The 18,276-nt window shown below is 33.3% G+C and overlaps 1 protein-coding gene across 1 annotated transcript in view; it reads right to left on the reverse strand.

The window, feature by feature from the left end:
- Tecrl (trans-2,3-enoyl-CoA reductase like) overlaps window positions 1–12,459 on the reverse strand; it is a 55,466-nt gene extending 43,007 nt beyond the window's left edge. Inside the window, exons 1-2 of the mRNA XM_050149686.1 lie at window positions 12,232–12,459; window positions 3,901–3,952 (exon numbers count right to left, since the gene is read on the reverse strand). Coding sequence (XP_050005643.1) covers window positions 3,901–3,952; window positions 12,232–12,459 — 280 coding nt within the window. The remainder of the gene's footprint in view (window positions 1–3,900; window positions 3,953–12,231) is intronic.
- Between the last annotated feature and the right edge of the window lie 5,817 nt (window positions 12,460–18,276).

Raw genomic sequence — 18,276 nt, forward strand, 5'->3', positions numbered from 1 at the left:
AAAAAAAAAAAAAAAAAAAAAAAAAAAAAAAAAAAAACAGAGTATGAGAACAGCATTGGGCATTTGTAACACATATACATATACAACCACAAAAATAAAAACCATGAAGATGGCGTTGGGAAGAAAAGGGAATAAACAGTATGTAATGATAGACATGGAAGTGAGAAAATAGACCTGTCCATTACAAAGGTGGGAATTTCGCTTGTCAGACGGACGCAGTGAGAAGAATTGGAACAAGCAAAAGAATCAAAATTAGTAAATATCCTGTAAATTTGACATAGAATATGAGAGATAATTTTTCATTATGACCGCAAAATCAAGAGTGACTAGTTGAATTTAATCACTAAATAAGCAAGTTGAAATTAAAAGAAAGATTATCAATAAGCTTAAAATTGAGCATGCTAAACAGAGCTTGATACAATAAGCACATTAAAATAATGAGATGGTAGCAGAAAATTTGGGTATATTTCATTTTTCAGTTATTTTGAGTCATAGTGAATTTTATATCCTGAATCTGGAAAGCCCACAGAGACAAAAATAAGGAATCAGAAAATAAAATAGCAAATATGAGAAAGAAAGAACATAATCCTAAAATTAGTCTAGTAGAGTTAATCTACTGAACATCATTAATCACCATCAGGGAAATACAAACCGAAGCTACATTCAGATTCTGTCTCATCCTGACCAAAACTAAGTTCAAAAAAAAAAAAAATTCTACCATTATGTAAGAAGAAAAGAAACTTTATGTCCTATTTATGTTATAGATAGAAAGAGAGACAGACAGACAGACAGATACATTCATACATACATACATATGTATTGGAAAGAGAGAGAGCAGCAGTCATAACAACCACATACACCATTTATGCATGCTTACTCCAAAGGGTAAAGAGTGTTCTGCGCATGCACATTTATTGTGACTTTATTCCAATAACCAAGTAGGGGAATCACTCTAGATTCTCATTGACCATCGCAACAATGAAGAAAATGTGCTACATACACACTGAAATTTTACTTGGCAAAACATAATATGAAAATTGCAGGAAACGAATGGAACTAAGGATCAATATATTTGTGAAATAAGTCAATCCCAGAAGCACAAATGTCATGTGTGCTGTTTAATATATGTGTGTGGGAGAAAGGGGTGGGGTAGAAGGAGGAAGGGTCTGGCTGGGAGGGAGGGAGGGAGGGAGGGAGAGGGGGAAGGAGAGAAGCAAAGGGAAGAAACAAAAAGAGAGATTGTAGTAGGACTGTCTTTGGAACCGCCAGCTCCACGATAGTGATACCAAGATTTATTATTAACAATGAAAGCTTGGCCTTCAGTATAAGTTTGTGTCCGTCTAGCTCTTATAACTCAAATTAAGCTGCTTTTATTAATCTACATTTTGCTGTGTGGTTCTTTAACTCTCTTTCATTCTGTATGTCCACCTCTCTCTGTATCTTCCTGGCGTTTCTCAAGCACCTAGATTCTTTCTTTAAAGATTTCTTTATGCATTACAAATACAGTGATCTACCTGCACATATGCCTTTCTGCCAGGACCTCTGGAAGAACAGCCTGTGCGTTTAACCTCTGGGCCACCTGCCCAGTCCTAGCACTTAGATTATGTCTGAATTCTTCTCTCTGCCTGGAAGTTCCCCCCTTAACCTCTCCTACGTAGTATTGGCCATTCAGCTTTTATTTAAACCAATGACAGTGACACATCTTCACATAGTGTAAACAAGTTTCCCACAAGATGGAAAAAGCAGGAGTGAAACAAATACTAATAGAGAAGTAATTATTGGTTTAAATGTATACCATATGAATGTATAGAGATATTATAATGAAAATCTGTTGCACAGTAAACATTGTAATGAGTTAAGATTAAAAAAAGAAGTTTTCCTTTTAGAGACATTGTTTCCTGTGAGGAATAGTTTATTTATTCATTTACTTATTTATGACATTAGTAATTTGAATTTTAAACTCGAAGGCCTGAAGGCATGATAAGAAGTTAATTTAGTATCAGAATATAAAGTTGGTAAGCTGTGAAGTTAGTGGATTTGCATGCATAAAATTATTTTCTATCATATATTTAATTAAGGAAGTATGTATAATATCTATTTTAAATTATGAGTGTAAAACATAAACCAATAAATAAATAACTTTTTTGTCTTATGACTTCAAAAATCATCACAGATGAACCGTGTAAATAACATTTTAATATGTTTTAATTTTTGAAAACATATTAAACTTAACACAGCATTGAAATGGTTCCTTAATATTTTCTTATATAATAGAACAATTTATAAAAACTGAAAACAGTCAAAATTTTGTAATATAGTACAAATAAAAAATTTAGAAAATAGTTTTCAATATTTAAATAAAAAAGCACTGTATAAATAAAAGTATTTTATTGTTTAGTATAATATATTGTAATATAACCTGCTAAATATTAAAACTGTGAGTGTGAAAAATTAATTAACAGCTGTTCATAAAACTCAAATCTTATTAAATGTGATCACACTTTTGCCAATTGGGTATTTCTCAAATACTGTACAAATTCTTCTTATTTTTAAGTCACTTTCAAATGTATTCTTCCTTAATTACTATACTTCCTTCTGTCTGAACTTCTGACATTCTAAAGTTTAGCATTCCAATTACCAGTTTAATGTGACATGTACTTTCTGCTAAAATTGTACTACCTCTAAATAAATGTACATTAAGTAGAAATAACCCAGAAATATTATGTGAATAATCAGGGTAATTATCTGCATACATTATATGATTAGATAAAAAAATAATTTTTCTCTACTTTCTTACAATGTAGCTCAGTGTGGCTTAGAACTTAAGAGTAATAAGTTTATTTAAAGGATTTAAAGGCACGTACTAGCACATCTGATATTTAAATATTTCATGGTTTAAAAGACAAATGCTTAAGAAATTTTATGTTTTGCAAAAACATTGACACACAATGACAGAGACTTTCACTCTCAATTTAGTGCTATAATGATGAATCTCGGAATGCTATGGGAACATACCTTACTTTGTTCTTGGATTTGGCAGAATGCCCTATCCACTCCTTTCAGCATATTCAAACCTAATGTCTAGAAGGCAAAACATCAGAACTTACCTTTCCAAAGCAACTTAGATGCTAAAGTTTTTCAATAATCATGTTCCTCATTGTATATGCTTCTCAACAACACATTATAAGGAAATCCCCAAAACACATTTGCATATTTTGGCTGTATTCACTAATTGCTGTTTCTTGTTACATATTTTGTTCCTTAAAATGCATAGTGAATAGTCTATATAGGTCTTCTTTTATACATATGATGTTACTGCTTACATTGCCACTTTGCTATTCCATACATTGCTATATAGCTATACCATAGAATGATTATATATAAATTTGTATATCAATAAATATTTTCTATTTTTTCTAAAATAATTTATTAATTGGTTTTACCCTCAAACTTTATCTAATAGCTCAACATAATAAATTATGAATTAAAATATTTTCCCAACTCACATGGTTCTCTTGAATAAAAAAAAACTAAATATACATCTTAAAGGTGAATACAAGGTCAGAAATCTAATGAAATATATTAAACCACAAGGCATTATATTAAACCTCAAGTTGGATTGTTCTTAGGATACAGTTTAGTGGCTAAGCACATGGATCCTGAGCATTTGGAATGAAGCACCTTCCCCAGTACTGACAAAAATCTGCTGAATGCATCAATAAGAGTGTGAAGTGAGATAATTATTTTATTCAAGAATTACTAAGTATAGAATATTAATGATATCTGTTTCAAAACATGGCTTTTGTATACTTGTTCCATAGACAAACCATCCTCTTAAAGACAAATTTGAGCCAATTTGAAAATAAATTGACATAGATTTTCATAGATAAAAATACTTACACACTTTGTGAAATTTTTGTTTGACATCATGGATAGTTGATGTTTGAGGTACCTGAAAAAGCGAAATACAATTATAAGAAAAACGTAATTTCTGCTATACAAATATTTAAGACAAAATGTTAACAGCAGTAATATATCTGCAAAATTATAATTTGAATAACTGTTAAATTCTACTTTAACAAGTATTATAACAATGATATGATACTGAAAAAAATATTTGTATAAAGCAATAGTAGTCTAATTCCAATCAACATATTCCTCTAAAGTATATTTTTAAAAACTTTATTTGTTCAAAACCTTTGGTTTTTATCTTCAGCCATTGAGACAATATTGATTAAAAATGTATCTATTCTCAAAAGTAAAAGGACTTATTGAGAGACAGGTGCTGGAGGATGTGAATTGAGTCATAGAGGAGGTAGAATAAAAAAAAATTGAATACATAGGACTATTATGAGATAAGTCATTTACATGATCTCATTAGTGACTGTATGCTAAATGTTTTATTCAAACTCTCAACTGAATATACTAAAAGTGCACAAAACATATAGAAGGTGCATTGTATAGAAGGTTGACAATCTTTTAGCTGTAGTTACTGAAAATATCTCACTTTAAAAATGAATTCAACTTGGTTTTATTTATATACATTGGAAAATCATTGAAGCAAACAGTTTCATCTTAACAATCAAGTCATCATAGTATTTCTGAACTTTTTATTCATCTCAAAGATCTGAGCTCAAAATCCCTTTCGCCGCTCATTATTACACTTACAAATAAGCCTTCCAAACACATCTTAATGAGCACTTATCACAGTGTTAGAGTTTCTTCTGAGTTTTGTATCTAGAACAGCTTGAAGGCTAATGGCTGAGATTATCCAGCTTCACAGGAAAATCCAGTCAGGATTTACCATAATCTTAATTTCTTTTGGGGTTCCCCACAAGATTATCAGTGCCCCCAATCAGCAAGAAGTAGCCTAAAAAACTACACCTATATTCTCCCCCACCCTCCCCCCCAAAAAAGGATTGTGGATGTTTGTCTTTGATTAGAGTGTTGGTTACAAGTTTTTATAGACAATGGTCAAAAAAAATGAAAGAAGACTAGATTCAGAATTCTTGTGTCTAAAAAAAATGCTGTGGGAGAATGCTCTTGTACACTTTAAAGATTATGTGAAAATTTCACTAGAAGTATAGCTTAAAACTGAGAACAATAAAAACCAGAATAGAACAATGTAATACAAATTAAATTATTTTTGATTTTTGAAGTTTTCCCATCTTCAGAGTAGAGTTAGCATCACCTTTGCATTGACTTGGTTTTAAACTCTGATTAAATTAAGTTCAGATTATTACTAGCTTACATTTGGTGATATATAACTGCCAAGGAGGTAATAAATCTGTGCTCAGCAATACGTAGACCTATCTAGACAAACAAGGAACTCATTAAGACAGCAATTTATCAAATGCTTTGCTAGAAGAAATTACTAATGTTAGAGTATGAGTTTTAAAATCACATAATTAATGATAGGAGTGTTATAAGCCTTGAAACAGAAATTTTAAGTATTTATTTTAGAAGCTATAAAAGCACACAGTACGAAAAATTAAATGGCCACAAGACAGAAGGTCAGTTAACTCTTGTTTTATTAAAGTGAAAAGAAACAGAAGTACGGCATTCCTTTGCTCAAAAGAAATAATACCAGATGCCCATACCGTTGCAAATAAATCCCTCGAAAAGAGAGCATGTGATATTCATAGACATCTTGCTACAAAAGATGGGTGGGTTCAGGTTACTTCTTTAAATCCCAGAAGATCAACAGGGATTATTTAATGACCTTCAGTTTGAAAATCCACCAATAAAACCTGATATCCTAGTGCTTGGAGCCCGAGAAGTTTGCAAGTGGGAAACTGAAGTGGGTAACAACACCTAGCTGGCTTTCCTGTCTAAACTCCTCTACAGTGGTTCTCTGGCATTACAGCTTCTTTCGAAGTCTGAAGGAACAACAAGGTAGTGTACTTAGAGGAGATAACTGTTGATTTGGGAAACTGCCATTACTGTCAGAGACACCAGCGTGATAATCCTCCCTTTGGACACATTGAGTGGAAGAGATTTCTATAGCTATCCTAAATTTCCTCTAAAAAAAAATGGTAGAGGACTTGCCTAACAAGCAAAAGGTCCTGGGCTTTATCCTTAGCTCCACCCAGTCCAAAAGAAAAACAAAAAATTTCTACCTGAACTAACCCAGTTTCTTTTCCATACTTCTTAAAAAAAAAAAGCTTGTGTTATGATTACTTGTGTCAAACTATTTGTACAGAATGAACACTTATAAAAATAAAATTATTTGAAGAGTATGAAATATCTTTGGTTGGGTGTGATTTTTCATGTTAAGGTCTGGGAGAGTGGCTCACTACTGGAAGTCTTCCTAAAATTCAGGAATTTCCTCACATATTATTATGCATTGATGTCCAGGATTTATATCAAATGGATACGATGTTCACAGCGATCTCAGGCACTTCCTCTCATTTCCTTTGATCCATCATTCAGTTGCTTTAAATACCTAATACATGGCAAATGGTATGTAAACAATTAGTATGCTTTAGCTTTTAGAGAATAACAATAAGAATAAAGATACTGCAGATATACAATAGATGTACTGTACAGAATCTCTTATTTTAATTTCTTAATCCATGGGTGATAAAATACACAATGTATAACCCATTAAAATAGAGGGACAAACATGTTGAAGAAAGTGTATATAAGGAGGTAAGAAGAAAAGAAAAAGGAAAGGAATGGAAACACAAAAAGGAAATAACAGCCTTTAGGATTATGGAACTGCAAAGAATTCTGAGGGTACTTGAAAATAGGCAATTCAACAAACTTAATGAATATACCTTTACATAATAATTTAACTAGAAAATGTTTAATTTTTACAAAGTTACTCGGTGAAGCCAAGGGTCACTGTCAATGGCCTTGATGGGGAGTCAACAAAGCCTGGCACTTTCAGCTGAGGCAGGACCAAATCCATTCCCTCCGTATCAAGACTGAGCAAGGCATCCCACCATGGGGAACTGGTTCAAAAAACAAACTCATGCACCAAGGATAGATGCTGGTCTCACTTTTGGGAGTCTGATCAGGCTATACAACAGTCACCTACATGCAGAGGCCTTACCCTTTCTGATGAGTGGATGAGGGTGGACTGGCAGAGGAGGGAAGAGGGTAAGGAAGGAAGAGAGGGGGACTGTACTTGATATATAAAATGAATTAAAATTCATTTTATATATAAAAAAACAAAGGTAAAGATTCATAATTGTGGAAAATTTGTAACTACAAGGATTTTTTTGTGATTTCATTATACAAGTTCAAGCATAATATACAATTTCAAAATTCAGTCATTTCTGTGCTTCTAGTACTATAAAATTAGGGCATCGGAGCACATAAATTTCGCATAGCTACATGCAGCTTGACAACCCAAAGAGTTTTAATGTGTTTAGCATAAATATCAGCATCTACTTAGCTCATGTGCATCTGTGTTGGTTAAGTTTTTTTTTTAATTCACACAATAGTTGATATATAATAATTAAACTAATGGAGGCAATCCATTTGGGGAATGGGCTAAAGGAGAAAGAAAGATGTTGGTGGGTCAATAGGTTTAAGACCGAATTTAAAAAAGAAATTAAATAGTTGTAAAGATTAACAAATTTTGGAGATTTTTGCAGATAAAGCAAAGCTGATTATACTCAATAATAAAGCACTAGGACTACCAAGGTAAGTGGTATTTTTTGCCAAATCTGGTTTCCGACAGAAAATAGAATTTACAATAAAACAGAAAGGACTAAGCTTGGAAGAAACAGGTAGAATGTTGGGGATGCTGATAAAAGGTGGATGAAAAAAAAAAACAGCAGTCTTTTAGTTTGAAATGTGAAATTTCAGAGAAAGAAAAGGCAAAGTCAGCGTAAGAAAAAAGTTATAGCCATGTTAGAGCAGAATAACTTAAGAAACTAGCATGCTGGTTATAATTTAAAAGAAGTATTTAAAGTGTTGCTATCCACAGCTAAGAATTTTCAGAATTTCTGGATATTATTTAAAGGCACAGTTTTTGTTTTTTGTTTTTTGTTTTTTTTTTGGTTGTTTTGTTTTTGGTGGTGGTGTTTTGAGACAGGGTTTCTCTATGTAGCCCTTGTTGTCCTGGAACTAGCTCTAGTAGCCCAGGTTGTCCTCTAACTCACAGAGATCCTGCATCTGCTTCCCAAATGCTGATTAAAGGCATGTACCACCACTGACTGACTAAATTAAGGTGATCTAATTCTATTATTGTGTCTACTGTTGAACACTAACTCATTTGTGGACCATGGTGGTGATGTGTCTGTGGTGTGTTAGCCCTTAATTTCTATAAAATTTTTCGAAAGCTTCTGTTGGGGGCAAAGAGTAAACAAAAGAATAAAATAAAGGACCTCATGTTCCTTTGAACAAAGATCAAATAAAAGAGAATGGGAGGATACAGGAAGACGGATCACTTTCAGTGTGCTTTATCCTGGCTCTGCTCTTGAATATGTGACTTAGCAGCAGATAAGCTTGTGATATTTTTAAATACAGGAGACAATGACAGGAGCGAAGTGTTCATAATTCACTATTTACTTCAAATATATTTTCATGCAGGCTCTTAGATTTTGATGTCCCAGTAATTTCCTAGAAATGATACTTAATGTATTTGAAATTGCATCTTTTATCATTATTAATTACTTCTATTATTTTAGTCATTCATAAAAATATGTCATTAAATAAAAGTACTTGGCTGTTTCATTGAAATCAAGATAGACTTTGTCATCAGAATAAAATAGTCTACTGGTTAATTATACATTAATTTAAAGGTAAATTATATCTAACCATCTTTGGGAAAATAAGGAGGCATACTTCATTTAATAGAATGATTTGAAGCAATATCTTTGTATGGGAATAGATTTACATATACTTTGCTTACAGCTTGATTTAGAAAATAGGAAATGATTATTCTTTTGTTATACCACTTTAATTTCAAACTATCACATTAGAATAAGACAGCAATTTCCAGTCTCTCATTTTGAATAGGTGTCATTTACTAAACGCATATTGATTGACTAAAACTGTGCCGAGCATTGTTCTAAATGCAGAAGATGTTGGAGTGAAATAAACAATAAAACCTCTGGCTTTGTGAATCCAAGATACTACAGTCAGACCAAATAAAACAACAACAACAACAAAACTAAAATGTTATACAGCAACATTTGTAGAAAATGAAAAAATAAATAAAAAACATGTTGGCACAGATTGAAGGTTCACCAGTCAGAAAGAGCCTGTGGGAAAATGTGAGAGATTAAAAACGGAAAGGAAGGCATGGCCCAGTTGCCAGGTGGAGTGTATTATCTGACAGGATTTAACAGCTAGCTCAGGTTTCCACGTAGGGAATCCACTGCAGGTGATAATGATGATGCAGGGTGAAGATGTAAGCATGCTGGCAGTAGAGGCTGCAGGGATTTGTCAGCGCAGGGGTATACTTTGAAGGTGTTGTCAAGAAGATTGATTGTGTGTGGAGCATGAGATTAGGAGATGAGTCACAACTCCCACAAGTGTCAGGAGATTTATTTGGAGGGCAGTTTCCATTTACAAACTTGGAGATCTCCATGGAAGCTAATTAGCAGAAGATCAACATAGAGTCCACTTGTGGTATTTGAAAACGCTAATTGTAAACTAAAGATACCAAAAGTAGTATCGAATCATTAATCTTTTTTTTAAAAGATTTATTTATTTATTATGTATACGGTATTGTGTCCGCCTTCAGGCCAGAAGACGGCACCAGATCTCATTACAGATGGTTGTGAGCCACCATGTGGTTGCTGGGAATTGAACTCAGGACCTTTGGGAGAGCAGGCAATGCTTTTAACCACTGAGCCATCTCTCCAGCCCTCAAATCATTAATCTTAATAAAATTAAATTTGCTAGCCTTTTTTCCTTAGAGTTTATTTGCACAAACATTTTCTCTCCAAATCACGAGAACAATTAAAATAATTTAGTTCATATTAGATTTAAGGCACTATTCTAAGAAGTCCCATATACTATCTGCTTCAGATATACCAAATTAAGTATGACTATAAAAGATGCAGATAGACAGAAAATGATGGAGAAGATGATGATGATAGATGGCTGATAGGTTTGATAATAAATACCTAACGCATGAGATGATGAATTAGCAGAGATAAAAAGTAGTCACAGAAATATTATAGGATAAAATAACTTTGTAATTCAACACAAATGTCTTGAGATTATTTCTAATTGATTAATAATAACAGAACATGCTGCAAAACCACCGTGACAGTATGGTAGTGAGGACTGGGGTTCTGCAGTCTTTGTCACTGTGCACTGGCAATTCAGTGAGTTTCAGTTCTAAGAAATGAGGAAGAAAAAGAGCCAGTGAAATAATTTGGATCAAATAAGAGGGGAGGAGCACTGACAATATGAACACTTGAAAAAAGCAATAGAGGAAATGAGACATATCGTACCCCAGAATTTTCATGAGAAAGACAATAATACATAAATCTAACAGAAAAAATAGTCTTTATTATGATAAAAATTAATAAAAATCATAAAAATTCAAATTCATTCATATCTCTTTTTCTCTCAAGTACCTTCATCAATATGGGACATTCACCAAATTATTAAATAAAAATTTCAAAAGAAGACAAAAGAACAAAAAGGAACTCCTCAATGTAAAAGCAGAAATTAATTCAATATTTCAAAATCTTATAGCTTGAAAGGAGGTGTCAGTTTGTAGGAGGTGGCTGACATAACACATTCTCTGATCTAGGTTGTATCTCGCATAAGAAAGAAAAAAAGAATAAAAGAACAGGGCTACAATGGATGAAGTATAGCTATTTCTGTAATATTTTACCACTACAGAAGCAAATCAAGGATATTTAGAGTTGAAGTGTGAAATTCTTAAGATAGTAGCTTTCAGATTTTTTCATTTTTTTCCAATTTAATTTTATCCAAGTGAAATTTATTGTCATTTTCTCACATAAAATATTAAGTATGAAAAAATAATTAAGAAGTGTTTGATTTCTTATTATTTAAGGTATAAGTTCTTAACTTTTCCCCTTCCATTTTGTTCTTTGCTTTATCTCTCTTCTGCACTTTTAACACATTCAGACATTTGGATAGTAAAATATTGCAAATGTCAGCTGTCTTTGGCAAGGCTTAAAGTGTTTACAGTTTTCTCATTCCTGAAAACACTGTTTCACAAAGCAAACAAAATACACTTATATTAAACAGAAACGTATTATATGAAATCTATGTATCAAATTTTCCTTTACATAAAACATAGTCATCACTTACAGAAGTACGGATGTATATGATATGCAATTATATGCAAATAGATTATTGGAGTCTCCTCTGTGTTACCTGTGATCTGAATTAAAATGCAACAACTTAACATGAATTTTTTACCTAAAAGTAAATAAAGTTGTTCAACTAGTAAGTTGCCTATAATATTATAGCTACTAAGTTTGAAAATATATAATGTTTGAGACAGCTACAAAGAGCAGTGAACAGTGTTTATCCGGCAGCCCACCTGCAACTTGGTTAAATGGAGCAACTTATTGGAGACTTTGTTTGGACAAACAACAAATATTTGTTTCTATAAAACAATAAATATTTTATGGACAACATCACTCTTGCAATCAATTAAAGTTATTGTCTTATAATATTAGGAGAAACATATTGGTGTGTGATTAATGTACTTGTGTCTCCAGGGTTCACGCCATAATTTTCTAATCTAACATATTCAGAATTCATCATTCTTTGTGAAACATCTGTATATGCAGATGTGGGGAGATTGGCTTATTAACTAAGCTATACTCTTCAAGAATTTGAAGACTGTGTTTTCAAAAGGTGGAACTTTTAGCAAAGCAAACCACTCAAAACAAAATGCCTACGTTTTAGATACATGATAAATACTTTTTAACTTTTGTGCTCTTCCTGGTTTTTACAGACACTGTTAAATGATATACATTTTATTGCTATAAAGCATGAAGAAAAGTATCTATGCAATTTATGTTTTGTTCTAAATGTTTGCTCCTAGATTATGGACAACAGAGCAGGAAATGAAGTAAGATACTAATTAAATGATTATTTTGAAGCACATATGAAAATGTAGACATGTTTCTTGCTGTGACGGTAAATAAGGCATCTTTTTGTTAACTCATAAAACTATGTAAAAAATTAGAAATGCATTTATTAAAGTTCTGTTGGCTAAATCAGCAGTCAGTAATTTGTGCCTAAGAAGAAACATTTAAAAAGATAAATAAAGCTTACCTTATCCACAACACATATCTGTTTTCTTGTATGAGCATCCAGTATTTCAATCTCAAAGTGAGTTGTTTTAGAAAGTTTGAGTGCTCGGGTTGTCTTTAGCGGGCCTGCTGAGAGTACAAGTTGTGAGAGAGAGTGGAAATTTCTTGTATTATTCTTCATTGTGGACTGTGGAAGTCCCTGGAATAAAAATTCCCTCTTGCGCTCCAGGGACTTGTGCCTTTTGAACATTGTGTGAACTAGCAGGGGAATCTGGCATGTAAACAGGAGCCACTTGCAGGAGAGCTCCCTGTGCACCCGTTAAATACTGCTGCGGGAGTCCCCAGAGGTCAAGTGGCATGCCATTCCAGCAGTCTAGTTTTATTTAGCAGGCTCGAAAACAATGACTGATCTGATTTCTATATATAACACTATTGAGGACTGCTGCAGAGAAGGGCATTGCCTTTTGCATTTGAATTATGTCTTGCTTTCTCCTTTTATCTCTGCTACTTATGAGTACTCTTATCTGAAATTCCAAAGCAAAAGAAGAACAGAGTGTTTTCATTATCTCCCGATTCTGGGTACAGTAATCTCCAAACCTATTACATACTGGCTCGCATTCATATATATTATACTTCGGCATAGTGACACCTTATAGGACGAATTATAAAACTGCCAAGTATTATATAACACATTTTAATTCTGCCTACAGTTAAGGTCATTGCATATGTATGAATATACTTGTAGGATGAGTTTCACTTCGTGACAGACTTAAGGACAGTAGCCAAGAATGGGAAACAGAACAGAATGTGTTTTAACCATGTGACCACATCAAAGACAAACTGGGATCTATTTGAATAGTAGCCTTCAAACGTGCAAAAAATTCTCTCTCTCTCTATATATATATATGTAATTCATGTGTATATGTAAATAATTATATACATATCTATGTATATATGTGTGTATATGTATGTGTGTTTGTGTGTGTTAGTACAAAATGTGATAACTTGAGAGAATGATACATGTGACACATATGAAGAGAAAATTCTGTGTTGACCATGAATTGTTTGAACCAAAACAAACACACAAAATTGTAGTTGTAAAGTGATGAACTAGACACAATATTATTAATAGACACTATTATTAATACAAGTTATCAGTGACAATTATTAGTTTGTAAAGGAAGTAAAATGAAAGAAACTTGCAGAAATAGTAAGTGTAAAAAGATTCATTTTAGCCTTGGGCCAGCCAGATGATTCTGTGAAAAGAAACTATAGCCAAGCCTAACATTAACAACCTGAGCAAGAGCCCCAGAATCCACGTGATAAGAAGAGGAAACTAAGATTACAAATTGCCCTCTGTCCTCCATGTTCATTCCAGCACCTAACACACACACACACACACTATAATTTAAAGATTAGAAGAACCAAAGTATGCTCTTCTCAAAGTTTGTGCAAAAAATGATTTCAAAATGTAAAATATAGTATCATAACCTTCCCAGTAATATAATATCAGTAATAATAAAAAAGTACAGAAAGAAAAATGATATGGAAAGTCATAGCTTCAATTATGAAAATTGTAAAATCAAATGTATTAATCTGTAATAATTGCTTAAGTTTAACATATAAGAAAATGAAAAACAAATAAAATTTGCAGCTAATCTTTTTATTTTATATAAATGAAGTAGTTCTGAATGCAATGTGCCTCAATTTTCTTAGTTGATTTATAATATTGATAATTCAATTAACCATGACTCATTACATACCTGACACCAGAAAATTAATAAAATTTATAATTATCCTAAAATCTGATAAAAAGTGTCAATGATGAACTAGAATCTTCATTCTAATGAGACACAGTTATAATAATGTTAAATGAATTTTCAAAGGATGCATATTTTTCTAGCCTTATTTTTCTTGTCTACTTTAAGAATAACAATAAAAATCAGTTCTCTTCCTAGTTACAAAAACTCATTTGTGCTCATGTTTTTATTAATCTAATTTTATATTTGTGTGTATATATGTATGCCTGCTTGGCTGCATGTACTTCAGTGCAGGTGCCCACTGGTTTCAGAAGAGGGTTTGGGTCTTCTGCAACCACAGTGAGAGGCAAGTGAAAGTCACTTGTTGTGCATGCTTAGAACCAAATGGAGGTCCCATGCAAGAGCAGGGAGTGCCCTTACCAGCTTGTCCATCTCTCCAATGTTGGTGAAGGGCCTGCTTGTTTGTCCCAGCCACCAAGCAAGCTTATCCCCAAAATAACCACACAGAAACTGTATCAGTTAAATCACTGCGTGGCCTATTAGCTCTAACTTCTTATTGGCTAACTCATACATATAAATTTAACCCAATTTCATTAATCTGTGTATCATCTACCAGCAAAGTTTCAGCATGTCTGTCTCTGGTGGTGGACCCATGGCGCCCCTTCACTCCAGCACTTCACTAGTTCACTTCTTAAAGTTATTGAGCTGTGTAGATCATTAGTAACATATAGAAGTATTTTGAGTCATTTGTGTGAGAATGGGTTTGTGCATGTGAGCAGAGTACCCAGAGACCAGAAGAACAGACACCTCAGAAGGCAGACGTAAAGGAGTTGTGAACATGGAAAAGAAGTCTAGTCCTTGTAAGAACAATATTTACCTGTAACTGCTAAGTCATCTCTTCTGGCCTGTAGAAGTTCGTACACGACTCTTTGCCTTACGGCAACACATGTTTAGTCTATTGAAATTGAAGAAGGAATTTTAATAGAAAATTATTTAAAATATTTATGGATTATTTTCTGGATCAGGTTCCGTATTTCACAATCTGTGATTGGAAAAATGAGTGTTATCTTGTGCACGTTAGAATAGCATATAGCATGTGATGTAAAAATATCTCGCAATCCCCCATACATGTTTCACCTTGAGCTCTTGAGATCCTTCCATCTTTTATTTGTCACCATATTGTCCGTAGACTTTACTTTGATAGCTACTTTCTAGGTAAAACTCTGTAAAGAAAAAATTATGGAATTTTGCTTACAATACAATTTTAAATCTTCCCTTAATTTTTAAAATTGATATTACTTTAGCAAACAACATATTCAGTTTTTACTAAGGGATTTATTTATTTATTTATTTATTTTTTTGCTTCACACTTTTCTCTCCTGATCTACCAGCCCTCATTTTGTGCTCTTCCACTGTTGGTGGCATTCAAAGTCAGGCTTTTGCATGAACATATTTTTCTCATTATTTTTATTGTTTTAGTTGAGCTCCCCACTGACCACATGACCATATCCCATGACCCCCACACTCCCAATTTACTCAAGAGACCTTGTCTTTTACTGCTTCCTATGTATTTCCATGTACGTCTCCCTTAAGGTCCTCTTTGTTTTCTAGGTCCTCTTGGATTGTGGACTGTAGGCTGACTTCTCTTTGCTTTATGACTAAGAGCCACTTATCAGTAAGTACATATTATATTTAATCTTTCTGAGATGTGGGTACTCATTCTATACGGTTTTATCTAGATTCATCTATTTTCTTAAAACTTTCAAGATATCTTTTTTTTTTTTTTACCTCTGATGTGTATTTTATTACGTGAGGGTATCACATTCTCTTTACCCATTCTTTGGTTGAGAGGCATATAGGTTGTTTCCAGGTTATGGCTATTACGAATAATGCTGCTATGAACATAATTAAGCACATGTCCTTGTGGTATGATTGAGCATCCTTTGGTTATATACATAAAAGTGTTATTGCTGTGTCTTGTTGCGGATTGTTTTCTAATTTTCTAAAAAATCACCGTACTGATTTCCAAAGCCCCTGTACAAGCTTTCACTCCCACCAGCAATGGAGGAGTGGAGGAGTATTCCCTTTACCCCACATCCTCTCCAGTATAAGCGTTCATTAGTACTTTTCATCTTGGACATTCTGACAGGTGTAAGATGGAATCTCAGAGTTGTTTTGATTTGCATTTCTCTGATGGCTAAAAATGTTGAACATTTTCAGGCATTTAGGATTCATCTGTTGAGAATTCTCTGTTTATGTCTGTACTTTTTTTTGGATTATTTGTTCTTTTGATGTCAAATTTCTTCAATTCTTTGTATATTTTGGATAACAGTCCTCTGTTCAATGCGGAGCGGGTAAAGGTCTTTGCCCATTCTGTAGGCTGCTGTTTTGTCTTGTCATTTGTCCTTTGCCTTGCTGAAGCTTCTCAGTTTCAAGAGGGCTATTTATTAATTGTTACTCTTAGGGTCTGTGGTACTTGGGTTATATTTAGGAAGTGGTCTCCACTCTCTTCATGTCTGTTCAATATAGTACTTGAAGTTCTTGCCAAAGCAACAAGAAAACAAAAGTAGATTAAAGGATTAACAATCAGAAAAAAAATCAAACTTTCATTATTTACTTCTTATATGACAGTATATATAAGTAACCTCAAAATCTCTATCAGGAAACTCCTACAACTCATAAACACCTTCAGTAATGTAACAGGATACAAGATTAACTCAAAAACATCAGTAGTCTTCCTTTATATGTAGGATAAATGTACTTAAGAAAGAAATCATAGAAACATTACCCTTCACAATAGTCACAAATAATATAAAACAACTTGGGGTAACGCTAATCAAACAAGGGAAAGATCTGTATGACAAGAACTTTAAATCTTTGAAGGAAGAAACTAATGAAGACACCAGAAAATGGAAACATCTCCCATGCTCTTGTGTAGGTAGAGTTAACATAGTAAATATGACAATCTTACCAAAAGCAGTCTACAGTTTCAACGCAATGCCCACCAAAATTGCAGCAATATCTTCACAGACCTCAAAAAGACAATACTAAACCTCATAAAAAAAAAAAAAAAAAAAAACAAAACCAGAATAGCCAAAACAATCCTTTACATTAAAGGAACTTCTAGAGGCATCACCTTCTCTGACTTCGAACTCTACTATAGTGCTTCAGTATTGAAAATAGCCTGGGATAGTATAAAACAGAAAGGAGGATCAATGGGATCTAATTGAAGACCTGGATAACAACCCACACACCTATAAACACCTGATTTTCGGCAAAGAACCTAAAAATATTAAATGATAAAAAGAAAGTGTATTCAACAAATGGGGCTAGCATAACTGGGATCAACATGTAAAAGAATGCAAATAGATTCATATCTATTGTCATGTACAAAAATCAAGTCCAAATGGATCAAAGATAATTTGAGTAAATACCTGAGAATGAGATTTCTGATTTGCTTGGTAGGTTTAAATTCAGTTTTGTATGGGAGAATAAATAAATTACAGAAAAAATATTTTAGAGATTTGGAAACCTTCTGTAATATATTCCAATTCCACCTACAATGATCTTTTCTTACAATAATTTCTCTTTTATCTGCTTTCTACAGAAGGGACCGGGTTTGGAAGAGGTTCAGTTTCACTGTTCTCTGTACATCTTTATCTCCAGGAACATAGCTAACTGTTTCAGACATTCTCTCTTTAATTATTCCTCTGGCATTTTTCCTTTACTCCTCTCTTTCCTCCCTACACCCCCACACCATTGTTTCCACCACATTCAGCCTCATTTTCTGGCTAGAAGATGTGTCAGCACTACTTACCGCCTTTCTCATATCAGCCAAAATCATCTAAATACGTTTGATCTTCACTCCTTATAGCTGTTTGTAGCATCATAATGTCAAATTCTCACCAGAACCCACTCACCCCAAAGATATAATAGTCTCTCCTTTGAACATTACTTTAATTCCCTGCCTTCTATGCTCTCCTGCTCCTCCTGCTGATCCTTCTCTCCATAGTGCCCCATTCCATTTCTTTCTTCTCTCCCTTCTTCCATTTTTATCTGTCCTTTACTTTTCCCTGTTTGCCTGCTCCATTATTCTGGCACAAGTATATTTATAGCAATACAGCCTTTCCTTTTCACCAAAGTTGGCTTTCATGTTACAGTGCCTTTAGGGAGACTTATAGCTGAGCAGAATGCAATCATTTCTAAGGACCATGGCCTTCTAAGTAGTGTCCACTCATCAACAAAATGATTTTGGTGGGGACAGTAGCTTTTTTTTATTTTTCTGATATACTTTTCTAACTTTAATT

The sequence above is a fragment of the Alexandromys fortis genome, unplaced genomic scaffold, assembly GCF_014885135.2.
Source record: "Alexandromys fortis isolate MF-2015 unplaced genomic scaffold, M_Fortis_MF-2015_v1.1 scaffold_0, whole genome shotgun sequence".
In the NCBI taxonomy this organism is placed as follows: Eukaryota; Metazoa; Chordata; class Mammalia; order Rodentia; family Cricetidae; genus Alexandromys; species Alexandromys fortis.